Here is a 22374-nt window from a genome sequence, read left to right on the forward strand (position 1 = left end):
CCTTTTGGATCCCTGGAAAGAGCAGCTATTGGTGCACACACGTCTCCAAATAACAAAGGCTGGACAATGTCTCCAGGTTCACTTTTTTTTGTTTGTTTTTGTCATGCTAATGAAACTGAATCCATTTTACATAAATCATTTAAATATAGTTGAATGGCTTAAAAATTTTATTCATTATTCACTAAAGAGCTATTTTTCATAAGTGTTTTTTCCATTAAATCAAATTTCCCCATCTCTAAAAAAGTTATTTCCATGGGAATCTTTCACAAACAAATTACACATTTTCCACCTTCTTGAACAAGGTGTTTTCAGTTTGATCTTAACTTTCCCTGCTTTATGTTGTGCTGTGTAGGAGGGATGCTCCAAAGACCTCTAAGCTTATGTCATAAGAACAACAGTGAGGATAAATCCAGCCGCAAGCCCCAGTTTTGGGTTAACCATCCGGGTGGCTCTGGACAAACCATTTTACCCATTCTAGCTTCAGTTTTCTCATCTGTAAAATGGCGAGAACACCACCACCTCATCCTCAACCCTCACTGCCAAAGGGAGGTAATGTCTATAAAAGTGATTGCTCAAAAATTATAAAGTGCTATACAAAAATCAGACCACATTACAATGATCAAGTTAGGTCCATCATTTGGGTAAGGAGTTCCTTAAGTGAGAACTCAACGCTTAGCAGCCAAGAAGTGAAATTGGGATGGTTCTCCTTAAATACACAGCCCTCATGGATGTTCGTCTGTGATCACTTTTATGAATTCTTCCTCAGATGGTTATCATTTCATTCCTGGGAAGATTTAGTTTCATCCGCAAATATTATATCCATCTCAAATGATCTGAAGTAGGGAGATTTCCTTATGCACATCCTCTTAGAACTCAGATATACAACTTTAAAAACATTTTTCCCTCCACTGAGCTCTGAGGGATTTGGCTCTCCATACTGCTCCATTATCCAATGTATCCAAGAGGTCCTATACCAGGCAGGCTTTTTTTTTTTTTTCTTCATGGGGAGGGGTCTCTAAATAATCATCAGCAATAAAGCACTCATCCCCTACCAGCCTCCCTTTCCCCCAGTAAAAACGTAAAAATATTTTCATGGCCTTTGGTAAGGAGACTTATCAAAGGCTTCATAAAATCTTAAATAAAGGTCAGCTATGGATTTCCATTTACCCAGATACTTATTTGTCACATTAAAGAAATCCAGTATTTCAGTCAGGCAAGATTTCCCTTTAACAAAAATTATATCTGAGAGATTGTGTAGCCTACCTGGTCATGAAGTGAAAATTGAAAAAAAAATTCCCTCAAATTTTTGCTTTGAAAATGTGTAAATCTAAAGAAGAGAATAATGAACATCCTTAGACTCATCAGTTATCAATATTTTGCCACATTTGCTTCTCCTTCTTCTCCCACTTTTTTTTCCTGGGCCATTTGAGAATTAAGTTGAATACATTATGACACTTTACCCTTAAGTGTACAAACAAGGACATTTTCTTCTGTAATCACACTCACGAAATTTAACAATGATAGAATACTATCATGGTTAATAGACATCTTTATTCAGACACCCCCATAGTCTCAACAATGTCCTGTATAGCTTTCCCCCCGAATCTAGGATTCAATCAGAGGAGACATACTGAGGGTACTTGTCATACTCTTAATTTTTCTTAGTCTACTAGTTTCTCAGTCCTTTTGTTTTTTTTAAATGACACTGACATTTTTAAAGAGTCCAGTCTAGTTTTTTTATATCAACAGCATGTCCCTCCATTTGGCTTTATCTGATTGTTTCCTTATGTTTAAACTCAGGTTAAATGTTATTGGCAGGAATATACAGAAATGATGTGTCCTACCCAGTGCATCATATCAAAAAGCATCTGATATCATTTATCCTGCTGCTGGTTTGATCACTTGGCTGCCAGAGTGTCTGCCAGATTTCTCCTCCGAATACACACCTTTGCCCCTTTATTATTAACAAGCAGTTTGTGACTTTTTGAAACTATATAAATATTATGGTGCCCCACCTTTCACCCAGTGGCTTTAGCATCTGTTGATGATTCTTGCTTGAATTATTACTACAGTGGTTGCAAAATGGTGATTTTCTATTTCTAATATTTCTTTTATATCTAGCAGTTAATTTTTTCTCCACCAGCACTAATTTTTTAAATGTTTCTTATTAATGTATTATAATTAATTACTGTCATAATTTCATTGTGATGCTCCAATTGTCTCACATGTGGCCAGTGGGAGCCTCTCAAGCAGGACAGTATGGCTTCTGAATGGAACCCACTGGCCTGCAGTGTCTAGGAAGCTCTGGAACCTTCCTCAGGACAAAAGTCCTGCTGTCCATCTGCCTGTACTCTGACACAGTGGATCACGCTTCGTGTAGAGTCATACAGCGTCACCTCCGAGGCTCTTTGTATTTCTTCAGTGAATGCTTTTTCACCCTGGTGACCTCTTCACACTAGATGACTGCTGCCACACAGGAAACCTCTGTCACCTTCCCAGTGTTTGCCCTGGTCTAGGCATTCCTCAACTCTAAATTCGAAACACCACACAAAAGCAGCCTCATCTGCCTCCCTCGTGTGAAGTACCAAGAACAGAGATGCGGCCGAACTTCTTGTCTCTGCCACTTAGTTAGTACCTGCAAGACAACAGGCAAGTCAAGCATCTCTGGACCAACTGCAACTTCCTCCCACTCATGACTGTGAGACTTCAATGAAAAGACATTGAGAATCATACCTGGCACGAAACAGGTAGACATAATTTAGCACCGCTCGAAGTCTACCTCCCCTCCTCTCTCCCAAACAGCTTACCTTCTGTATCACTGGAGAGATGGCTTTCTAAGAGACAGATGTGATCACATCCTATTCACTGCTTCAACCTTTCCTGGCTTCCTGGGCCTAACTCCTTAGAAGGGTGACCAGACCCCTTAAAATCTGCCCACAACTTGCCTCTCTGGCTTTCTCTCTGCCACTCAGCCCACAGGATCACATGCCCAGGCGTATCTAACTTTACCTGCACACTCAGACTTCCTTTCACACCCTTTCTGTTCTCTCCCTTTAACTCCACTTGGCAAACACCTACTCATCCTTTTCAGACTTGGCTTGGATGGCACCTCCTCAGTGCAGCCAACACTCCCAGCAAAGTTTGCCACCTTCTTCTCTGCTTCCATGGCAACTGAACACCACACGCCTATTACAGTGAAGACTGTAGTCAGAGAATAATCTTATGTGTTACATGTCTGTCACAGCTTTGGATGCCCATTTGTCTTACATATTTGTGTATCCTCAAAATTTACCCCACGCAAGACAGGTCCTCTAGAAATGTTTGTTCAGAAGTAAGCAATCTGCTTGTTTATGAAAAGAAGTCACATCTATAATCTCCCTGCCTCACAATCCCTGTCTCCCTGGCGACTTCCCATAAATAAGAAAACCATTTAGAAAATTTATAAAATCATGTAAAAATGCATATAACAAATGTTAACTATAAAGACACAGGAACAACTGCACAAAAAGCATGATCAGAACTATGTAAGCAAAATACACATAAAGAATAAATATACTGAAACATGAACAGTAGATAGAACCATGAGTGTAAGAATTTTCCTTTTTACATTTTTACAATGTATCTATAATGAATGTAGAGTTTCTTTAAAATGGAGAAAAAATAATCTTTTTTTAAGACAGAAAAAAGTGACTTAGTACATTTTTCTTTTTCTTTTTTTCTCATTCTTGAAAAGGGAAGAGAACAGTGGAGAGAAAAACGGGAAAGTGGAGAAGAGACTTGGGATGGGGAAGGTTACTGGAAATTATAAAGCGAGAAATTTTTTAAAATATGAGAATGAACAAAATGCAAAATTATACTGATGATAAGAAACTGGGAGGCAAGCAGAAAATTAGGTAAAATCAAGCACTGACAATTTAAATTCCACACGATTCAACAGGATGACATGAAGCTATTTTGGTAACAGAACACAAGCCATATTCTGAAATGCTGATAAGGTTAGCAGGAGCTAATCAGAACACCAACATTTGTCAGCGAGGAGGGCAGCTTCTGAACACCCAAGCTGTTACCTAAGAAAGTAGGAAAGAACTTAAAAAGGTTATAAAATCCTGAAAAGCAATGAGTCTTGTAAGACTGAACACATGCCAGTAAAGAGACCCTTGAGGCTGAGGATTACTACATCACAGCTTAGCATCGAATTGAAGGAGGTGCTTTGATCTTTCTAATTCGTGCAATGCAAAAAAACTGACAGTGGCAGGAAAGAACACGGAAGTCTTTCTGTTATTATATTTGTATTTTATTGTTCCACTGAACAATTAATCTCAGATGTCCAATTAATCTCAGCCTTGTCCAACAGTGGGCTATGTTCAAGTATGCTGGATGGAAAAATAAAAAGACATGTTTTTGAAGTTCAAGAGAATCATTCCACTGAAAACACCATGTCAGATTAATGCGTTAGCCAGCTAAGTACCCAGGATGTAACGTAACTCTCTCGTTTTGAAGGTTTTCAAATCTAAGGTCACCATGGAGACCAAAAACCAGAACCAACATGAATCTCATTTTAATGCTTAGGCATTAGATTAACTCAAGTGATTATTAAAATGAGAGTTGAAAACAGCAGAAGTTATCCCTTCTCTTCCAATAACAGTGTATCTGTGTTATCTGGGGCAGTTCTTTTTTCTTTCTTTTTTTTCTTGTGGAGTTTGCTAAAACAACAACAACAAAAATTTCTTACATAAAACTTAGAACATAGAAGAATCCTCAAATGTTTCTGCCTTTTTTATTTTTAAAAACTGAATCCTAAAAAGTTGGAACAAGAAGACAAGAAGGTGTTTTCTGGTTGGGACACATGCTCCTTGGAGAAAAGCTGTGCTGATATTAACAAGGGGTAGTAATCAAGGCTGCACAAACTTGGCAGCCTTGTAAGCACACCATGCACACCCACTGGGATACAGGACTAGTGTTTCCCAGAAGCTCCTGTTCCAGGAACTGAATGCTTCCTTCCCTTCTCACGCCCCAGCAGCTCATCTCTGTTGCAGGAGCATCTGATGACAGGCCCCCTTCTCTTCTCACCTCATCATTTCACATGACAATTACTTCTCTAAGCCATGACATTTTGTGAAGTAAAGAGTACACTGCCAGCAAGTGAATGAACACTAGGAACAATTTTCTTAATTACTACTGCATACCTGCTGGAACATTTTTCTTAGAAGCCATGCGTTTTGAATACTGGTGTTAAGGGAAGAATTAAGTATACTAATTATGGGGTTTTGTATGTTGGCAGAACCAAGTTTAAGTTCACGTGCCCATGTTAAACAAAGTCGTATTCTAAAGCTCAACTCTCTTCCCTTGGAGTTTAATGATGATTGATAACCGTAAGAATATCCACCAACCAACCAACAGGCCTTAGATGGTGTCTCAAGTCAGGGTATAAGCAATTCTGGAAGCATCGTACTTTAACGTCCTGTCTCTGGCCTTTTCATCCATACCAACAGCTTTAACACCACCGAGAATATGATGAATCACAAATATTTAATTTCTAGCGCTGATTTTCCCCTCAATTTCAGACCTAGACTGCTAGTTGGCCTGGACACCACCACTTAGATATCTCACAAGTACCTCAGACTCTATTTGTTTAATCTGAAGTCATTAACTCCGTTTTCCTCCTTACCTTATAAGTATCCCAGTGGTAAAAGCCAGTTGCCTTTGAAATCCTTCCTTTCTCTCCTCATTCCCTATATCAAATGTATTGCTAAGCTGCACTGATTCAGCCACTTAAATATTGCTCAAATCTGTCTCTACTTCTCTTATCCCTAGGGCCAGCGGCTTAGCTTAAGGTCCTTATATCACAGCATTTTCCACATTATATAAGATGCAAGTTTGGATGAGGTGGTCTTAAAGCACTTTCTACAAAGGCAGGGACTTCTGTCTACTTTGCTCACCCCCTTGCACTCCAGTACCTCAGACACAGCAGGTGCTTAATGCACGTTAAATACATTTTCTCTGGATGAATAAGAGTCTAGGGGTTAAGGCGTGGTGGCCATACCAAGCTTTCTTATTTCTGGACAGCATTTTACATCTACAGAGCCCTGTGTATTTACTGCCTTCTTTCACTCTCGCAACTCCTTAAGATGGTATGAAAAGTGCCATAAGCCCTGTCTTGCCAACAAAGGGACTGAGGCTCTGAGAAGTTAAATGCAACTGCTGCACAGCTAGCAAGTGCTGGACGACACCACCCTCACTCTGACCTCAGTGTTCTTTCTACTACTGGGTAGGTCTGTATTTTTACAGGGTAATAAGTCCCCTCTCTGTGCAATGGTTCAGAGAGAGTTTGATCAAGATTTGGTGGCGAGGATATTCAGACACTGGACTGGATGACTTTCAGTAAGGTTCCTTTCCGTTTTGACTAACCAAGCCCTGGGTAGGGCTCTAAGGTGGGCAGAGGTGGTCTCTGGGGTCTCTCTTGAGCGCTACCCCTCGCTCCCTTCTGACACTGTTCCCCAGTGCAGTGCTCTGACCCCTGTCTGACCCCTCAATTTCTTAAGCTTGATCTCCAAGAGGCAGCACTGAGCCTTCAAGACCTTTTCCAAGTCTTCTGTCTAGCTTCAGAAATCATTGTTTTTATTTGTGAAGTGTTCTTGCCAAAGAAATTAGAACAACTGAATCAAGTCTCCAGAGCCAACTTTCTATTTAGAGGAAATATGGAGGAGAGAGGAAGAAGTTAATTGACGCTAGAAAGAAGCAAACAGATAAATCCAGAATGTGGGATATTCTCCAGGACAACTGCTCTGATCTCCGTAAGTTACTGATGGGGTTTAAAAAAAGGGGGTGGGGGGACTTCCCTGGCGGTCCAACGGTTCAGACTTGGAGCTCCCACTGCAGGGGGCACAGGTTCGATCCCTGGTTGGGGAACTAAGATCCCTCATGCCAAAAACAAAAAAAATGGGGGGTAGGGAGGAGAGAAGGAGCTGCTCTAGAATGTAGAGACTTAAGAGACAGAACAACTAACTGTAATATAAAGACTGTGGATCCTAATTTATACAAACCAACTGTTTTTTTAAAAAAGGCATTTTTTAAGACAATCAAGATATTCTATGAGTTGGTAATTGCCAATACCAAAGAATTACTGTTAATTGTGCTGAATGTACCAACAGCGTTAAAGTTATGAGATAAAATGTCCAAAATTTTTAGATGCATATTAAGTATGTAGCAATGAAATAACATTGTCTGGGGTTTGCTTTAAAATACTTCAAAAGAAAAATAGAAGATAAGATGAAGCAAATGTAGTAAATCTTGATAACTACTGAATCTGGGTGCTGGCATATGGTGGTTCCTTATACTAGTTTCTCTCTGGGATACAGCTGAAAAATTTCAGAACAAAAAACTTTTTTTGAACCCATTCTTCCAAGAGCTCTGTTCTACAAAAGAATTAGATTTAGTGAGTTTTTACTAATAATTTTTGCTAACATTTTACCCCCTCCTGTATACTTTACTTTAAAGATTCTAATTTCCAGAAGACTCACAGAAAGATGGCCCTAGTCGGGGTTTCTGGCAGCATGATAAATGAGTGACACACTTGGGTCTGGTTTTGCACACTGTCCCTGCCATTACCTCTGTCTTTACCAAGAAAACCCACAAGCTATATTTAGCTATGGGATCTTGGCTGGATGTGCTGATGACTCAAGCTGACTCTGTAAGTGCCAACACTAACCAAGCGTGGGGTTGCCGGCAAGTGGGTGGAGCTGCAGAGGTCCTAAGAAGAAACGAGGCTGGAACCAGATCAGGGAGCAAGGCCACACACACAGCACGACCCCTTGATGCTGGGTCCATCTTCAACATGGGCTGGACCAGATCCCACATCTACCTGAACTGGTATGACATGTTCCTTGGTGGAGAAACTTCCCATGCACAGACTTTTTTAAGAACCGAACTACTACTGAGAACACACTTGCTTATCAAGCCAGCCTCCCAGCAGGAGTCTACATCACTGGGTCCTCAGTGACAACAAGGTATTTCGTCTAAGTCAGGAGCTGTAGGCAAATGCCTGAGAGCTTTCATAGAGGATAAAGAAGATGTGAGGCTGGCTTTCTTTGGAAGGGCTGAAGAAAGAGCAAGGAGATGCAGAGAGGCAGGATTGCTGATGGAGATGAGTAGAACCTTGGGATCATTCATTCCTTACGACGGCTTCTCCAGTTACGGAAATAGACTGTAGCAAAAACGGAAAGAGGGCAGTAACAAACTAGCTACCTCTCTGAGCACGTATGTAAGTCTAGGAAGGAAGGGGACCACAGTAAGCAAGCAACCTAAGGAGATCCAGAATTTCAAATGATAAAGACACCACTTAAAAAATCCCTCTTCCAAGGGACTGGATTCTTCAGCCCTCTTCCAAAGTTCTATCAGAGAGAATGTCTCTTCTGGAAGTAACAAAAGTACAAATGGATGAAATTGAAAGGATGTTTCACTAGCACAAGTGTGATGTGAAGAAATGATTCCAAACACACAGCATTCTATTTTTTCTCCCGTCCAAATCGAGGAAATGAGCTTCTTCTACTTCTTATTACATTATAAAGCTTTAATGTGGTTAAACATTTTAAAAACTAAATCTCCTGTTAATTATTTCATAAAATTCCGATGATCTCCCCAGTTGAAATTATTCCAAGGCAAAAGTTGGGGTAAGGAGTATTACGTGAATCTGATGGAAAGGTAGAGACAATAGAAGAGGAATAAAGTTTATTTTAAAGAAAAGCTTCTATGCTACTAGAGAAGATCAATACAGCAAAATGTCCCGCCAGGGAGGAGAGATCTTGTTTGGGTGGGTGGAGGGTGCAAAGGGACAGGAATAGTGTCTCTAGCTCTGCTGTTACGGATTCCCACTGTAGGGATTAATAGAAAGAAGGAAAAAATATCATTTGAAACCGAACCTTCCATCTAAGAGAGGGAAAAAGCGTATAAAAGCTTCTGGATCTGTATCAAGGGAGCGAATGATATTTTAAAAGTATGGCAGGAAACCAAAGAGCTATGCCCACACACAAAGCTTAACTGCTTCCATCACACTAACTAGACCACATATTTCCCCAGCTGTGAAGCACTGGCAGGGTTTGGGAATTTTAAGAAGGGCGGGGCCACCTAGCTGTATTGCTTAGTAACGTTCCCAGATGAAGACAAAGGGACTTAATTCTATTCTAAAGAAATTTTTACCTTTGGCCTAAGTCAAAGGACCCCTGGGCAAGATGAGAAACAAACAAAAAGGGAAATTACAGCAAGGAATGGTTTACCTTCGGAGAGCAGTTGAAATGCATACCGGGTACTGGGAGTGTAGTTACGTACATTGTAATACACCGATACAGGTACAGCGTGCCAACTATGCAGAAAAATCTTCTGCTAATAATAGACCTAGAAAAAGGGAAAAACAGGGCAGACACTCAGTCATGAAATTTCACAGGTTCATTTACTTCAAGTTTTCAATGACCCAACAATACAAACCCCAAAACTACTTGAGAGATTGAAATCAGAATTTTATAACTATAGCTAAGAGCAGATTAAGGTGAGGATTTTGAGAATGATATTGTTTTTTCTTTTTAAATATTAACTTTAAGGCCAGAGGAGTTTAAAACACTCTATATTGCTATTAATTGGGCTTCCTAAGACCTTAAACATGAGTTGACATTCAACTGATGTACAAGTAGGGCCTATTCTGATGGGTCAGAGCTGACTCAGTACCTGTGGTTAAATATTTAGAGAGTGTCTTTTCTGTCATAAAAAAGATGTTCAGAAAATTACAATGAACATTAAAATGAGAATTCAAAACTTTTCTGACATTTAATGAGCCAAAGACATTAAACCATTGTACTTGTACATCCCAGAAACTGATTATCTTAGCAGATCTCCAAGGTAGCACGATGCCAAGAAAAGAGCCTGTCTCAATGATAGCATCCAACCTCTCTCTGCTAACTGTGTGGCCTTGGGATAGGCTATTGACATCTCTGAGTCTCAGTTTCCTAATCTGTAAACCAGAAATAAGAACATTAGAAATAATGTATGGAAAATCCCTGCCATCCATGCACAATGGCAGCCAACAAATGTATATTTTGTGGATGAATCACAAAATAAGCAAGAATTAGAATTACACATCTTTTCCATTTCAAGTTTATTGGTGGTTCTAATGAAATTATTTGATATGTATATGCGAACATGTATATTGAGTTTGATAACTTCTCCTAATAGCAATTTCCACATAGGTTTGGCTTTAACTAGATTAAGTTGTACAAACTTAAGTGTATCCTTGAACAAGAATGTTCCTTCCCTTCTAATTCTACCTGTTCTATCTTGTTCTACCACAGGCCAGAATCACAGTCCTGTGGGTCTCCTCCTCCTCAACCTTGAGGGGTTCAAATTTTTCCTTGGCCCAGGGCAACCTGATATAAATAAACACAAATTTTTTAGAAACAGTGAACAGGCTTTCCTCTGAGGATACTGAACATTCACTCTATAATTGTACAATGTGCCTCTATTTTTATGCAGGATGGACATTCCTACTGGAGGAGAATTTGTATCATTTGTATTTTTTAACAAGAGGAATGAAGTGATATGTCACTTGTGTGATTAGAAATTAATTTAAAAATAACCCACGTAACTGTATTAGTATTTCATTCATAACTACACAGTTCATGTAAGGTCCTTAGGTTGTACGGGTAGGGTCTGGGTGTTTTGCCTCTTTACCCAGATTTTAGAAACTGGGTCAAAACTGCTTACCACAGACAATGTCTTATTTTCTTTTATTAAAGCTGTGCTTGCCACCTCCAAGGACAAGAATTTATTCAGCATGAAGCTGTCTTTTATAAAGGTTATGTGCCTCTAATTTCACTTGATGAAAAGCACAGTATAATTAAACAATATAAAGGGGGACAATACTAGAGAATATTACTAGACTATAAATGTCTTACCAAAATACTTGAAATACCCACGTGAATTTTACATTGTAAGATACGATGATCATTTTTCTCAAAGAGAAAATGCCCTCTCTCACCATCCTGTTCAAACAAACAGAAATTACTTGCCATTTTACTTGAACTATATGAAAAACATCTACAACAGAAAACAGTTAAGTCTATTTAGATATGTTAATCTCTTTAGATGAAGAGAAACAAATAAAATGACTCCTATCACTCCATTTTGGGAAAGATTCCTATCTTAAAATCCCTTTGCCTGATGGTTTCATGGTGCACATAAGTTACACACACGCACACACAAACACCAGTAACTATTTCCATATCTCAAACTGGAGTCACATTTGAGAAGCAGTGAAAAGACTTAGGATTACCTGAGAATGAGGTATATGAAAAAATGATAATGGATGAGAAAAGACAAATTCTTTAACAAAAAATACTTTAAAAGTATCAAACATTAAAGATACAGTCACATTTACTCTTTGACTTGAAGTGAAAAAGTCAAACGATTTTATCAATGTGACTTCATCAATATTCACATGGTGACAAGTTGTGACTATTAATAAGAATCTTCTGATCTTTGGTATTTACTTAATCTTTTTGAAAGTAAGCTTAGAATATCTTCAATGTATAATTTTAAACAAGAATCTCCTACCATAAACTTTAAAAAGCAGGATATAAAAGTGTTTCAAAAACTTGTATCCTGTTAAGGTATTTTTCCTTAATCAAACAATTTCACACATTAGAATTCTTCCTTACTTAAGTTTAAAAGTTCAAGATGCGCTTTAAAGAAAAAAGGTTTAGGGGCTTCCCTGGTGGTGCAGTGGTTGAGAGTCCGCCTGCTGATGCAGGGGACGTGGGTTCGTGCCTTGGTCCGGGAGGATCCCACATGCCGCGGAGCGGCTGGGCCTGTGAGCCATGGCCGCTGGGCCTGCGCGTCCGGGGCCTGTGCTCCGCAACGGGAGAGGCCACAACAGTGAGAGGCCCGCGTAATGTTAAAAAAAAAAAAAGAAAGAAAAAAGAAAAAAGGTTTAAAGTAGTTAAAAATGTAACAAGACAACAAAAAAGCCACAGAGGAAACATAAATGGGGTATTTCCAGAGATTAAGCAAATGCCAAGGACAATATGCACATTATAATTCTCAAAACCACAATGCTGTTCTTCTCACGTGGGATATATCTCTCCTTTCACGTTGGAAAGAAGCCTGTTTCCTATCTGCTTGCGCTCTGCAATGACTATCACGTCACAGACACTTGTACTTGGTCACGATTATTCTTCTCTTAAGTACTTGAGTAATAGGCTCATTACTACTTTCTCTGACAGAAAAGAAAAACATACTTGTTAAATTTGATAGGGAAATATGAATAAAAGTGTTAATATTTTATAGATAATCATTAAGACTTGTTAGAATGGTATGTTAGGTCCAGGATAACTTTATTAAACCTTTTACTATCCCTACTTAAAGAGGAAAAAGTACACAGAACCTGATTAATTACTACCAAATACAGGCTTAAAATAGCAGTACTGCTTTGTTTCTGGCTTTTGATACAATGGTCTAAAATTCTAAAGAAAAAACGATGAAAGAAATGAATATACTGTTAAGTAAAATTAAAATACTGGAAAGTTCTTTTGCTTCCCCACAAGTTGCCTCTTTCTGAGCTGTAGCCAGAAGACACACAATTCTTTCAGTGCTCAGACCTGCTCTGCCAGCTCTTGAATCAAACAGGTCCTGAGACATAGCAGTGGAACTAAGCAACAATCCCAAAGTAGGAGGTGATAAACACGGGGGACAGCACATGTATCTGGACCAGGATCAGGGAGGCCCACATCTCTGGAGCAATCATGGAGGCCAGTGCACAGTTCAGGTCCCTCCAGTATATGCCACAGGGACAAGGCGTCTCCAGCTTATCTTCACACAGATGTTGGCTCTACCTTTAGCAAAGGCTCGCGTGATGATTTGAATCATCTCAATTAACTTCTTTGGAAATTGGCTTCCTCACCAGCAACATGGTATCTTTCTTATGATTCAGAGAAATGCTACTGAGGGATTTCCCCAGACTGTTATTAACAGTAACTAGGGTTTTGCCAAATTTCTCCTCTACGCCAAGCTCTGTGTCATTTAATTCTTAAAATAACCTGCAATGCAAGGCTATGATCCTTATTTTACAGATGGGGAAATTGCAGTCTCAGAGAGTCTAAGGTGAAATATAAATACATTACACAAGACAGAAAGATTCAGGAAATGGCTTCAAATTGTGTAAGAAATCCCAATTTTATTCTGAGACTACACTGTTGTGTACCAATTGATGAGCCAACATCCGATCACATTTAAGCTACATATCAAAATCCACTTAACTCAGATTTTTCACTTAGTGTTTTATGTCATATTCAGTATTGACCCAGACCTCTACAAAATAAGCACTTTTGATAGTTATTTAATGATAACCATGTGAGTTATTAAAGTACTGAAAAAAATCCTTCTAGGTATCCAGAAGGAAACTGTCCATTCTTCATTATTGTTTGCACAGTCTGTGCCCAGTTAGATATGCTTACGTCCCCCCCAATGTTTGGTCAGTCATTCTGAAATGTCATCCATTTCTCAACATTCTATCTCGCCTGAACTTCCACTATGACCTTTGACCTAGTGTCCCTAATTCCACTTGTGCCTCCCTAAAATCCTTTCTACAAAGAGCAGCCAGAATCATCTTTTGTTTGAAACAGTTAAACAGAGTATGTCCTTTAAAACCCTCCAATAGTTGCCAAATATATTTTGAATAAAATCCAAATCCTTTGCCAAGCCCATGAGGCCCTAGATGATCTGGCCTGCCTCTCTCCAAGCTCAGCTCCCACTGCTCTCCCCGCCATTCCTCAACTCCAGTCCGATGCCCTTGGTGCAACTGAACACATCACCCCAAGTCCCTCCTGCCTTAGGGAGGATCTCTGTGCCAGCCATTCCCTCTGCCTGGACTCCTGGGACACTGCCTGTCACTCAGGTCTCTGAGAGACCACCTACTCTAAAGAAGGTGCCTGGTGCTATCTTCCATTTTACTTTCTTTTATTTATTTATTTATTTTATTTTATTTTATTTATTTAACATCTTTATTGGAGTATAATTGCTTTACAATGGTGTGTTAGTTTCTGCTGTATAACAAAGTGAATCAGCTATACATATACATATGTTCCCATATCTCTTCCCTCCTGTGTCTCCCTCCCTCCCACCCTCCCTATCCCACCCCTCTAGGTGGTCACAAAGCACCGAGCTGATCTCCCTGTGCCATGCGGCGGCTTCCCACTAGCTATCTTCATAGCCTCCCACTCTCATTCCCACATTCTGTTGAAGCTAACTCCAAAGAGTTTCTTAAATCTGTTTTCCTCCCTTTAGTTCCTTGCTACTAGTCCGTGGATTCCCTGGATTACGACAACTGCTCAACTTGACCCCAAGCTACCTTAACCGTTTTATCTTGCAGAGATGAATTCCACTGCCCTGGGCAAAACAAGCCCCACTCATCCATTCCCTAAAACCCTAGTTTCTTGCTTTTGCCAGCAAATCTCTTTCCCTGGCCTCTCCTGTTACTCTATCCACCTACCTCAAATACCACCTCTGCATGAAGCCTCCTACATGTTCCCAACTGGGCAGTGCTGCTTCATCCTCCAACTCACTTCAGAACTTGTTTTGTATTTTATGGTATTTTTAATAGTACGATTGGCATCACCATTACCAACAGAGGCCCTCATTCCTTCTATTAGAGGAAGATCTTAAAGAAAGCTGCTCCTTACTTATGTTTTAGTCCCAGCGAGACTCATGATGGTACTGGTAATATGGGCAACACCTGTGGTTCTGTGCTTTACAGCTTCACTTTTTACTCCCTCTGATAGTGCTTTCCTGCTTCTTCCCATAAATGTTTGTCCTTTAAACTCTTTAATTTATCTGCCAGGATTAACCTCTGCTGATGCTCACCAATCCTTCACTTTGCATCGTTTCTGCACTTATATTTTAAGTGATGACACCTGCCAAGATGGCGGCATTCATCCAAGTAAGGACTGTGAGTCCTACCATCTTCTTCCCTTGCCTCCCCTGTCTCCTCATTGCCCTGTCTGGGCTTTCTACCCATCACAGGAGTCTCAACTGCTCCAGATGGTGAATCATGAAAACCCAGGGCTTAATTCGGTACTTTAAGAAGGAAAATCCCAAGGAAAGGGTTGTAAAACAAAAAGGAAGGAATAAATGCTGTAGAGTAAACAGAAAAGTAAGAACATATGCTCTCCTGGGAGATCCAGAACTCGCCTAATATTTCCTGGGTGTGCACACAGGAGGATGGCAGTTCATGAATCAGGAATGATGATGGACCCATGTACCCAGTCCAGAAACGTGTCTGTACACGCACGGTGCCTCTTTGCCTTAAAAAAATCTAACTCAAAGAGATTTTTTCATCTTTGGTATTAACTATGTTAACCACATTCCTGTTTAGCATATACTATTTTACAGAAGGAAAAAGTAAGATGTAAAGAGTTTAAGTACTAGCCTGGGGCCAGAGCATCAGTCAGTGAGACAGCCACAACAAAACCCAGGTCTCCAGATTTTCAATTAGCTGCTCTTTTCACTAATGAAATTGTCAAGTTAAAAGGAAAAAAAAAAAGGTAGTGGCTTATATTTTTTTCTAAGTCCCATGTAAAAGGTCTGTAATATAATGCAAGAGTTAAGTTCAGGAAATGATCCATACTAGTTTAGGGAATTTGCAAAGAACAGATCATATTATAAAAATGTCCCCACTTAAGCCATCTTTTTTTAAAAATTATTATTTCCTGAGTTAAATATAGATTGTGACATAAGGTAAAGAAAAAATGTTACGCTATAAGATATGAAAGACAACATCAATATGATCTACTTGAGTTATGAAGAGCTAAAATCAAGTATCCTCCAGAAACTGCTGCATACATAAGTACCAAACAAAAGAAGTTACATTTCTTGTTAGTATTTTAGGCTATTAACAAAAATAGTATGTGTGCATATATACATATGTATGTGTATATATAATACAAATATGTATGTGTACACATAACACAAATACATATATGTATACAGATCTTTCTTCATTTCTTCCCTTCATCAAAACTTACCTTGAATCACATTCTTAAGGCTTGTTCAGTCACAGTGGGCAGAACTCAACAATGAATGTTTGCGCTTAAGCTAAAGGATTACCCTTAAAAGTAACATTTTCTTTTTAACAGGGGGTTGGATTCTAAAAACATAATAAGCACATACTTCACCAGCAATGGCTAACGTTTACTGAATTCTAGGCACAGTAATCATCATAGTGCAATACTCAATTAATGTTAGCTGCTGCTATTATTATTTATTTATTCTCATAACAAATATATATATATATATGCTAGGCATTATTCTGGGCACTGGGAATACAGCAGTGAACAGAGGGACAAAAAGCCTGCCCTGTGGTACTTATATTCTAGTGGGGGAGGCAGACAATAAACAAGATAGATGATATACAGCATGTTAGGTAAGTGCTAAAGGGCAAAATTAAGCAAGAGTGTCATTGAAGGATGGGAGGTTACAATTTGGGGCTAAGTTGATCAGGGAGGGTGTCCCTGTATATGAGGGGGTTAACCATGAGGACATCTGGGGAAGAAGATTCCAGACAGAGGCTAGTATGTGTGGGTGTTGGCAGAGGGGTCAGGGAGCAGAGTGCATGAGGACACGAGGTCTGGAGGGACCTCGTTGGTCACCATAAGGACCTCTGACCTAAAAGCTGTATGAAGGGACTTCCCTGGTGGCACAGTGGTTAAGAATCTGCCTGCCAATGCAGGTGAAACAGGTTCGAGCCCTGATCTGGGAAGATCCCACATGCCATGGAGCAACAAAGCCTGGGAGCCACAACTACTGAGCCTACACTCTAGAGCCCACGAGCCACAACTACTGAGCCTGCGTGCCACAACTACTGAAGCCCACGCACCTAGAGCCTGTGCTCCACAATGAGAAGCCACGGCAACGAGAAGCCCGCGCATCACAACGAAGAGTAGCCCCCACTCGCCACAACTAGAGAAGGCCTGCGCGCAGCAACAAAGACCCAACATAGCCAAAAATAAATTAATTAAAATAAATTTTAAAAAAAGTAAAACTGAAAATAATTATTAAAAAAAAAAACTGTATGAGGTGGGAGAAGAGTGACATACACCAGCTTACTGTACAGTGACACATTCTGTCTGCCGAGTTGACAAGTGACTTAAGGGAAACAAGAATGGAAACAGACCAGTAGGAAGCTCCTGCAACAACCCAGGTAAGAGATGACGTTGGTTAGACCCAGGGCAACAAAAGAGGTGGCAAGAAGTGGTGGGATTAACAGACCAGATGTGGGGTGGAAGCGAATACCAACAACAAAACTGAGGCGTTTGGCCTGAGAATGGGGCAGGACAGAGATGCCATTTACTAAGATGGGATGGGGGCGGGGCAGGCTTGGGAACCAGGAGGACGCCAAGGACTCAGTTAAGTGCTTTATACACATTATCTCACTCCATCCACACAACAACGTTGAGATAAGACACTATTTTATTGTCCCCATTTTGTAGTGAGGAAACAACGCTACTATAAGTAGTTAAGTAATTTGACCAAATTCACCTCAGTTAGTAGATGGCTGTAGGGATAAGATGATCTCAAAGCAGTAAGATTTACAGTATAACTGAATGCTTAATTACCATTACCATGATACAAGCAGGTTGAGGGGGGACATATGTGGTGACTTCTAAATAAGAGCATGAATACTTAGACAGACATCCCTGGTGGTTTTTTAAGAGAAGAGGGGAAGAGATGATCCCTGGGCACACTGTATAATACAAGGCAAATGTGATACTACTTAAAAATACACACATATGTAGATTACACCTATATGAACATACAGAAAAATATGAAAAAGAATATGAAACCAGATGTTAGCATTATTTATCTCAGGCAACATAAGTAAATTTTTTTTCTTTTTGTTTATCTTCTAATTGGCCTACAGGCAAGATACACTACTTAGTTTTTCCTTTAGTGTCATAAAAATTAACTCATGAAAACTAATTTATTGCACCAATTTTTTTTTTGCTTTCTCTCCCTTTTATCCTAAGTCTCAGTTTAAAAAGCCTCTTATAATATTTATGTTAACTTAAAACCTAAATTGCTGGAATTACTGAATTTAGTTTCCCTATAATTCCTAGGGTTTAGGCTAGTATTTAGGTCTTGAGACCTAAACTGGTAAAAATTAGAAGAGGTGAACGCGGGTAAGACCATCTGTGAGCTAACAAAGTGAGAATGAGAAGTGAGGTAGAGCCTGGAACCAAATCTAGTGCCTAGAGTGACTGTCCTTCCCCACTCCAAGGGGGGCGAGCAGAGGCCTGCAAAAGCCTAGGACGCCCAGATTACACGGGAAGATAATGGGACAGGGAAGGTCCCCAAGAAGGAAAACAGGTTCTTAACCCCGGGCTCTGCCACCCAGGGTCAGAATCAAGGGGAGACAACTTGCTAGAAACAGCAAGAAAAAGTCTAAGGTTGGGCGCTCCTGGTCAGCAGTCTTCAGTGGAAAAGCGTGACTGCATGGAGGCAGAGGGCATTTCCCAGACCCATGGTGAGTAGGGCCCATGCCACACCACACCTAGAAGGGCACAGGACAGCAGTCAAGTAGGACAGAACTCAGTACGCTTTCTACAAACTACTGTGGAGCAGCCAAGTTGGGATAGCTTTCAGGTTTGGCAGGTCCACCCTGGGGCAAGTATGAATGTCTCCTGGATGGTATATGACACATAAACCTTATTATCCAACACGGGACTGATCTGTTTTCATTCTATCTGTCCTCTGCATGTTGAATCTATGCTACTATATCTGCTAAGAAAACACATTTCCAGAGGACAGATGCCTATTATACCAGGACACTATGAGACTGGATTTATACTGAAAAGCCTTCAATCCTCAAAATATTCTGTGTGGGATCTTGGGCAAGTCAACAGCTTTTCTGTGTCTCAGGTATCTTCACTGAGACAAGAGAACACACTGCTTAAAGAGATGATTGGATGAAATGACAGTGCATGTAAAAAAAAAAAATTCTCGTTACTCAAATGTTTGGAATCTGCCGTTTGAACGGGGCAGTAATGATTTTTGACAACATGGATGAAAAGGAACGTAAGAAAACAGACTTTGAGTAAGTATATAATAGATGCAGGTATATGTGTAGAGAGAGAGGAAAGGAAGGGAAGGGACAATCCATGAGCCCTTAACTTGCTTTATGTCTGGAGAGGAATATGACAGTCTATCAGCCAATTAAATAATGTGCTAGATGCCCCCAAAGCTGCAATAACATGAGGGAATTTTTGTCCTCATGAGTTTTATATTTTAGGATAGAGTCTGGACAACACACACTTTAAAAACCTGAGATGTTACTGTGAAAACAAACAAAAATTCCCCAGGAGATAACCTCTATGTAGCTTTGTTTTGCTCACTGCTACATCCCTAGCACCAGTCTTTAATAATTCTTGACAAATTACTAAATGTAAAGATGCCCTGAAGTTCCATTAGAGACCAGCCTAGCCTAGTGGTCCACAACGTACCGTCGATTTCTAATAAAGTGAAACAGCCTTTTAAAAAAAAGGCTCTTCTGGAACTTGGAAAATAAACTCTATTGAAGGGACCTGCTTCATCTCAAACGCTCTACATCAACAGCTTTTAAGAACGTAACTTAGTCACAACCATCAGAGACTTAAAAACAACTGAAAAAATGCTGACAGTAACTGTGTCCATAAGCTACCTTGGGGAGTAGAAGAGGAAAGAGATAAGTACTTTGATCCAATCAACTTAATGTGAAAAGGAACACTGATGGAATCAAACTGGGGTAAAATGAAAGATAAATGTCAGTGGAGAGTCTAGCCTGTTGAATAAGACACAAAAGAAACAAACAAAAAAATCAAATTAGCACCTGACAGCAGCAGTTGCCAATCAGCACAAGGATTCTGTCCTTGGGAATTACATTCCATTCACAGGAGAGAGGCAAATGCTGTAGATAAACCTTCTTATGTTGGCAGACACCCTCCTAATAAGGCCTCCAAACCCAGGGCATTTACCAAAGGATAAAATACAAAGTAAGCCTTTTCCAAAGCGGTCTCCCAACATAAAAAATATACTGCTGCCAAACATCTAAAAATCTCAGAGTGTAATCCTGGGAAAGCCACACTGGAAAACTGTACCTGTTCCTTCCTTCGGGATCAAGGAAGCCCCCAGAAACAGTTCCGAATAGAGATGTCAAGTCTTAAGCAGGATCTGCCAACAGCACTTCCTTCTCTAGTTCCTTTCCTTTTGGCATGAGATCAGTTTTCAAAGAACCTACTTGGTGACCATTCTACCACTCTCTCCATAACTCTATACAACAGTTTATGCCAGAATATTCTACTCCATGCCCAAAATGCCTCAACCACAAAGCTCTTTCAACTCCACCCCACATCCCAACTATCCAATGGCTCCTTTTCTTTTTTCTTCACATCTTTACACCACCAGTGGATCAATATATCCTGCAATATTTAATTTATCATTTTACTGTCTACCCTCACTCCCCAACTGACTTGTGCTACTCCTTTTAGGCAAATATCTGATCTAAAAGCAGCCATGACAGAAAACAAATATACACATCACCTGACTTTGTGCTGAAGTAAAATATATTCAAGCAACGTTGAGAGAGCTCTCAAATTAGTGAATTCTATCTCAATCTATGGTTCATTCCTCATTAAATTTCATAGAAAATTCAGAGATTCACAGAGAGACCCCAAAACCCTGTATGAGATACTGTAACAGAAGTCAGCCCTGTGGCTATAAAAGAGTAAGGAGTTCTAAATGTAACAGAAGCCATAGCTTCTAGGAAGTTTATCCCTTCCCCCACAGCCCAGCACAAAATGTATTCATTGGCCAAATGTGAGTCTAAGTCGCGGTCATCTTCCAACTGGACCTTTTGTAATGGCATCCTAACACCCATCCCCCGCCTTCCACTCTTGCTTCCCTATTCTCTAAACAGCAGCCAGAGGGCTTCTTTTAAAATACCAATCTGTTGACATCATTCTCCCCTCATGACATCATCACACTTGGAACAAAAATCCTGCCTCTTTTTCCACAGCCCACGATGCCATCCACACCTCCCTGACCCCGTGTCACCGCTTCCTCCCAGCTCGCTTGGCCACACAGGCCCGTGGCTATTCCCCAGATAAACCTCAGAGACTCTGTACTTGCTGTGTTTCCTGTCTTGACTGGTCCTGCCCCAAACACCTACTTGGTACACCCCCATTTGATTCGGGTGTCTGCTCAACTGTCACCTCATTAGAGGACTTTTCTGATCACCCAATCTAAAATACCACCTCCTCCCCACTATCCCCCACACTTTCTAACCCTTTAGACTGCTTTATTTTCCTCCATTTCTCTTATCACTGCCTGGTATTATATATTCATTTGTTCACGACTGTTACACCCTGGTCAGAATACAAGTTCCGTGAGAACATCAGGGGCCTCTGCTCACTGCAGCACCCCCAGGGTCTACCACAGTGCCTGGCACACAGTAGGTTCTCAGTGAACACAAGTTGAATCAATGAATGAATTTTAAACGAGCACTTTCTATGTGCCAGACTCTGTATCAGGCAGTGGGATATAAAGATGAATGACAAAAAGGATCTGGTCTTTTCCCCTGGGGAACTTAAAAGTCTAGCAATGAAGGAGACACACACACAATGAATAGAATGGACTGTGATATGAGCTTGAAGTGTCCAAGGAAAACCGTGGAGTAGAGTAGCTAGAGATGAGGTCGAACAGCCTGGGGTCAGACTATGAAGGACCCTAGGCTTCAGGCTAAGGAACTGGGCCTCCATCTGAGCACCCGCTATTCATCACTAAGTAGGAAAGGAAAGAGGTAATGAATCTGAAATTAGAATGGACAGAACTTAGTGACTATTTATATGAAAGGAACCAAGAAGTTCTACGTTTCTAGGAAATGTCACTGCCCACATAGGAGGAAGAAGAAGTTGAAAGAAAAAGATGACAAATCTGGTTTTAAAAAGTTGAGTTTGAGGTACCTATGACCACCATACTAAGTCATAATGCTTTCTCGAGTGGCTAGAAAATCCTTGGCTTGGAAATTCTGCCACCCTGCTCCTTGGCCTTCTTCTTGGTGGGCATTTACAACGTCCTAATAGCACTGAGCCACCTGTATCACATTTGGGTGCCATCGTGTCAGCTACGATATAGCCATGCATGGAAAGTCCCTACCAAATCTGTCTGTTTAACATATTCTTTAATCACACTTTCTTAAAACAAGGGATACCTGTTTTGCAGTGAAGTCTGACACAAATGCAGAGATTTCCCAGGAATTTTTCCTAGTCAGTGGCTTGCAAGTCCAATTCTAAATGGGGAGACAAC

General features: G+C 40.3%; 1 protein-coding gene across 1 annotated transcript in view; it reads right to left on the bottom strand.

Moving 5' to 3' along the window:
- Positions 1-22374, bottom strand: part of SGMS1 (sphingomyelin synthase 1) — a gene marked incomplete at both ends in the record, with an annotated part of 36836 nt that overhangs the window by 10782 nt on the left and 3680 nt on the right. Inside the window, one exon of the mRNA XM_079718038.1 lies at positions 9273-9390. Within this exon, the coding sequence (XP_079574164.1) occupies positions 9273-9390 (118 nt within the window). The remainder of the gene's footprint in view (positions 1-9272; positions 9391-22374) is intronic.

Source organism: Hyperoodon ampullatus (genome assembly GCF_949752795.1).
Source record: "Hyperoodon ampullatus genome assembly, chromosome: 1".
Classification (NCBI taxonomy): domain Eukaryota; kingdom Metazoa; phylum Chordata; class Mammalia; order Artiodactyla; family Ziphiidae; genus Hyperoodon; species Hyperoodon ampullatus.